General features: G+C 42.6%; 1 protein-coding gene across 1 annotated transcript; it reads right to left on the reverse strand.

Annotated features, from left to right (window-relative positions):
- Positions 1–1124: 1124 nt before the first annotated feature.
- Positions 1125–1532, reverse strand: LOC110300629 (40S ribosomal protein S26-like). The gene has a single exon (XM_021170880.2). It carries the CDS (start codon positions 1524–1526, stop codon positions 1179–1181), a length of 348 nt encoding a protein of 115 aa, XP_021026539.1. The 5' UTR covers positions 1527–1532; the 3' UTR covers positions 1125–1178.
- Between the last annotated feature and the right edge of the window lie 4246 nt (positions 1533–5778).

The following is a 5778-nucleotide window of genomic DNA, read 5'->3' on the forward strand; positions in this document are numbered from 1 at the left end:
CTTAGGTTAAAGTTACTTGTTAGCTGACTTTATTTATAAAACCATAAAAATCATATGGGAGAATATATGATTAAGATTTTTTAAAATTTAAATTTTTTCTTAAATATATTTGTGTTTTGCCTTGTATGTATGTCTGTGTACCACATGTATGCAGTGCCCCTGGAAGCCAGAAGAAGGTGGTGTCAGGTTTGCTGTGGCTTTAGAGTTACAAATGGTTGTGAGCTGCCATGTGGGTGCCATAACACAGTTCCTCCAACAAGGCCACACCTCCTAATCCTTATAATCCTTTCAAAGAGTTCCACTCCCAGCAGACTAAACATTCAAATCTATGAGCCTATGGGGGCCATTCTTATTCACACCACCACATTCCACTCCCTGGCCCCAACAGGCTTATAGCCAAGTTATAATGCAAAATGCATTTAGTCCAACTTCAAAAGTCTTCATAGTCTTTCAGTCTCAGGACTGCTGAAAAGTCCAAAGTCCAAAGGCTCTTTTGAGACTCCATACCATCTCTTAACTGTAAGCCCTGTAACATCAAGACCAAAAGTAGAGACTTCCAACATACAATGGCACAGAATATACCTTGCCATTCCAAAAGGGAGTAAAGGCTGCGTTTCCATGTCTGATGCCAAAGGGCTCTTCATATCTCCAGCTCCTTTCAGCTTCGTTGACTGCGACACACTCTTCTCTCTCGTGGGCTGTTCCAACACGCTGTGAGCAGCAATCCTTGGCAGGTCTCCCTTGGGTCTCCAACACAATCCAGGCTTCACCTGCACAGCTTCACTAAATGGCTTCTCTGGGCCTCCATGCACGAACACCCCTGACACATGCCGGGCCTCAGTTTTCTTTACCTCCCTTGCCCACAGAGAGCCATTCCACAACCCTGTTCTTGTTTCCCAGACTCTAAAGCCAAAACCAGGTGGCCAAAGCTACTAATGTCTGCAGTTTGACGGGGCTGGAACTTGGCTCCCTCCTTCGGTTACATTTACACCAGCTTTCTGTTGTGGATGGTTTCCTTCACTGTTTGAGCTGGGTGGGGTCTTGCCACGAGGTTAGCACTCTCTTTATTCTGTTTAGCATTAGGTTTTTCTTTAAACTTTTTTTTTTTTTTTTGAAAGTACAACTTCCATTTTATTTTTCCAGGGTAGTTTTCCTTCTGTCCTTACAAAACGGCCTCTTTACATGGGCTTTGGTGGAGGTCGAGGTGTAGCGCCAGCAGGTCTGAATCGTGGTGGGGGTGTCCGGTCCTTCCGGGCTTCACGGGATCGATTCCTGACGACCTTGCTATGGATGGCACAGCTCACGCAATAATGCAGCTTGACGTAGAGCTTGGGAAGCACGTAGGCGTCGAAGACGCTTGCTTCGGATATGTCCCTGACAGCAGTGGCTTCTACAAGGTTCCGAAAGACAAACTTCTTGATGGCCTTATCCTTGGGCACGCACCGGGCGCAGTTCGTGCAGTGAATGGGCTGCACATGGCTGCGGCCCTTTTTGGCACGACCGTTGTTTCTTCTTTTTTTGGTCATCTTGGAGCCAAGACTCGAAAAAGCAACTTTTTTTTTTTTTTTTATCACCAACTTATTTCTATTACATTCCTGTTGCTCCTCTTCTCCCCAAACGGTACATTTTGTATTTCTCTTTGTCCAGCTTGCTCTTTTTTCCCCCATATCTTTACTCTGCCCTTTAATAATAATCACTTTGAAATTCTCCATTGAGCACTTACTCCATGAGGAACATACTACACATATATACTGCATATGCAAAATATCCCCTCCCCCAACTTTCTCCTTTTTCAATGTGCATGCAACCTTTAAGGATTTCAGTTTGTTAGTTGTTGTTGCCTCGTATGCTTTGCTGTTTTTATTTTATTATTTTATTTTATTTTTTTAGTTTTTTTAATTAGATATTTTTTTTTATTTACATTTCAAATGTTATCCACACCAGTCAGAATGGCTAAGCAGATGCTGGCGAGGATGTGGAGAAAGAGGAACACTCCTCCATTGCTGGTGGGATTGCAAGCTTGTACAACCACTCTGGAAATCAGTTTGGCCGTTCCTCAGAAAATTGGACATAGCATTACTGGAAGATCCAGCAATACCACTCCTGGGCATATACCCAGAAGATGCTCCAACATGTAATAAGGACACATGCTCCACTATGTTCATAGCAGCCTTATTTATAATAGCCAGAAGCTGGAAAGAACCCAGATGTTCCTCAACAGAGGGATGGATACGGAAAATGTGGTACATTTACACAATGGAGTACTACGCAGCTATTAAAAACAACGAATTTATGAAATTCTTAGACAAATGGATGTATCTGGAGGATATCATCCTGAGTGAGGTAACCCAATCACAAAAGAACACACATGATATGCACTCACTGATAGGTGGATATTAGCCCAGAAGCTCGGAATACCCAAGATGCCATTCTCAAAACACATGAAACTCAAGAAGAAGGAAGACCAAAGTGTGGATACTTCAATCCTTCTTATTCTCCCCCCCCACCCAGACAGGGATTCTTTGTGTAGCTCTGGCTGTCCTGAAACTCACTCTGTAGACCAGACTGGACTCAAACTCAGAAATTTGCCTGCCTCTGCCTCCCAAGTGCTGGGATTAAAGGTGTGTGCCACCACGCCTGGCCCTTGATCCTTCTTAGAAGGGGGAACAAAATACCCATGGAAGGAGATATAGAGACAAAGTTCAGAGCAGAGACTGAAGGAATGACCATCCAGAGACGGATCCACCTGGGGATCCATCCCATATACAACCACCAAACCCAGATACTATTGTGGATGCCAACAAGAGCTTTCTGACAGGAGCCTGATATAGCTGTCTCCAGCTTGCTCTTTTCCATTATAGATCTACATAAGACTGATTACCAGTGACTCTATAACAGAGTCAATTCTAGGCTGTCTTGAAATCTCCCCTTGCCAACACATAATGTAGTTACAGGCAGATCTTTTTATTTTTATTATTAAGGAGCCACATTGTTTGCCAAAATATCACAGGCCACTGACAAATATTCTTCCCCTCTGAGACTTCCTGAGCTGGGCCTCCATGGTTCAAACTATGCTCAGCATTGTCTTCTATGCTCTTTCTAGTATGGTCCATTAAATCCTGCATGAAGTGTTCAACTGCTTCCTAATCCAAAGTCCCAAAGGCCACATTCTACCAACAAACAGCACGGACAGGCTTGTCACAGAAATAACCTCCTCTCTATTACCAACTTCTTAGTCAGTGGTCTATGGCTGCAAAGGGACACTGTGACCAAGGCAACGCTTATAAAAGAGAACATTTAATTAGGGACTTTGCCTGAAGTTTCAAAACTTTAGTCCATATCATGATGACAGGAAGCACGGTGGTGTATAGTCAAGCATCGGACCATTAGTTGAGAACTACGTGATGGTCTTTAGGCAGAGAGAGAGAGAGAGAGAGAGAGAGAGAGAGAGAGAGAGAGAGAGAGAGAGAGAGACTTGGCATGGGCTTTTGAAACCTCAGTGACGTATTTACTTCAACAAGACCATGCCTCCTCCAGTAAGGCCACACCTCCTAATCCTTATAATCCTTTCAAACAGTTCCACTCCCTGGCTACCAAGTATTTAAATATATGAGCCTATGGGGGCCACTGTTATTCAAACCACCATGAGGGATAGTTATATCATATGAGGTATAATTATGATTTGATTAAATATATAATGCATGTGTGAATGACTGTGGGATACTTATATCATTTTGTGCTTGGTTGTTGCTTTCATTTGGAAATTAGGCATGATATAAGGACATATGAGTGTGTGTCAAGTTGACAAGGGATGAACTTGTGATGACTACACTTGGCTCTCAACTTGACTGTATCTGAAATTAACTAAAACCCAAGTGGCTGGGCATATCTACTAGGTTTTTTTTTCTTAAATCACTTGATTTGGAAAGACTCACTTTTAATCTTGGCTTTTGAGGTAGAAACATATACCTTTAATCCAGATATTTCGAGGTGGGAAGATCCACCTTTAGTTTGGACCACACCTTCTGCTAGCAGCCTATATAGAGGACATAGAAGAAGGAAGCTTGCTCTTTGCCTGTTTGCTGTTCCTCTCTTGCTGGCGGGTCCATTCCTTCACTGGCAATAGAGCCTACTGTTTTGGAATTCTAGCATATACCGAAGACCACATGAGACATCACTTCTCATGGACTGAATAACTATTGGATTTTTGGACCTTCTGTTTGTAGAGCTATTGTCTTCCCCCCCCACCCCAAATTAATTCTGTAACTGTACTTGTAGACTATGCAGAGTAACAAAACTTTTCTAATAGCAATGTATGTGTTGCTATGGGTTAAATCCAGGGCCTTCTGGATGCTAGGCAAGTTTTCTACCATTGAATCACGTCCCGGCCCTATATCAGCTCTTCATGTGCCATATGGGTATGACACTAGGCAGTCCTTGCCTCTCTGTGTCTGGTCTTCTTCACTTAGCCTAGTGATCTCCTGTTCTACCCCTGCTGCCACAAATAACAGAATTTGATACTCAATACTTGAAATTAATTAATTAGAGAGATTGTGTGTATGCATGTGTACATGAATGTGTGAATGCATGTAGAGACCAGAGGCTGATGTCAGGTGTCTTCCTCTGTCCTTCTCTACCTAACATTTGAAGTATGGTTTCTCATCAATTTGGCTAGGCCAGCAAGCTGGTGTGCCCCAGGGGTCCAGTGAGCTCATCTTCATCTCTCAGTGCTAGGTTATAGATGTGTGTTGCCTCACAGGCTTTTACACAGGTGCTGGGGAATCCAAACTCATACCCTCATGATATGCAACATGCACCTTATTGATGGAGCCATCTCCTCAGCCCCCCAAATCTCCCTCTTTATTTTTTAATTTTTTTCTTATTTCTGAAATTAAAATATAATTATATCAATTCTCCCTCCCTTTCCTCCCTTCAAACCCTCCCATGTTCTCCTTCCTAACACTCTCTCAAATTCATTCTCTCTTTTTAAATAATAATTATTGTTACACATACATATGTAATCATATACAAACATGTATAAACATATATACAACATGTTCAGCCTGTTTAATGTAACTTGTTTGCCTATGATTTCAGAGCTGATCAATTGGAATTGGATAACAACTAGGTGCTCTTCCCGGCATGACTATTTCTCCCCTTCCCCACATTCCTTAGTTGCCTGCAGTTCTTTGTTTAGGAATAGAGCCTGTGAGATTTCCCCCTTTCATATTACTGTGTCTATTGATGTTGTCCTTGTTCAGGCAACCTCATTGCTGAGCCATCATGAGTCGTTTAGAAATGTCTGAATAGTTCTTGGATTTAAGGGTTAATTCTCCCGTCATAAGATAATACTGAGAAAATACAATGAGTTCAGGGAAATAAATTTGACTTGGTTCATATGTGGTCAGTATCCTTGTCAGGGTTTTGATTTTGGAGGACAGGGATTGTTTGGCTTACTCTTCCACACTGTAGTCCATCATTGAGAGAAGCCAAGACAGGAACTCAAATAGGTCAGGAAATTGGAGGCAGGAGCGGATGCAAAGGCTATAAAGGAGTGCTGCTTACTGGCTTGCTCCTCATGGCTTGTTTATCCTGCTTTCTTTTAGAACCCAGTACTACCAGCCTAGGGATGGCCTCACCCACAGTGGGCTGGGCTCTCCCCCATCAATCACTAATTAAGAAAATGCCTTACAGGCCTTCCCACAACCTGATCTTATAGAGGCATTTTCTTAGTTGAGGTCCCCTCATCTCAAATGATCTCAGCTGTGCTAAATGGCT

This window comes from Mus caroli, chromosome 8 (assembly GCF_900094665.2).
Source record: "Mus caroli chromosome 8, CAROLI_EIJ_v1.1, whole genome shotgun sequence".
In the NCBI taxonomy this organism is placed as follows: domain Eukaryota; kingdom Metazoa; phylum Chordata; class Mammalia; order Rodentia; family Muridae; genus Mus; species Mus caroli.

Excerpts from the sequence above, each read along its gene's own strand:
- LOC110300629 (XM_021170880.2), bottom strand. The coding sequence starts at position 1,526 with ATGACCAAAAAAAGAAGAAACAACGGTCGTGCCAAAAAGGGCCGCAGC.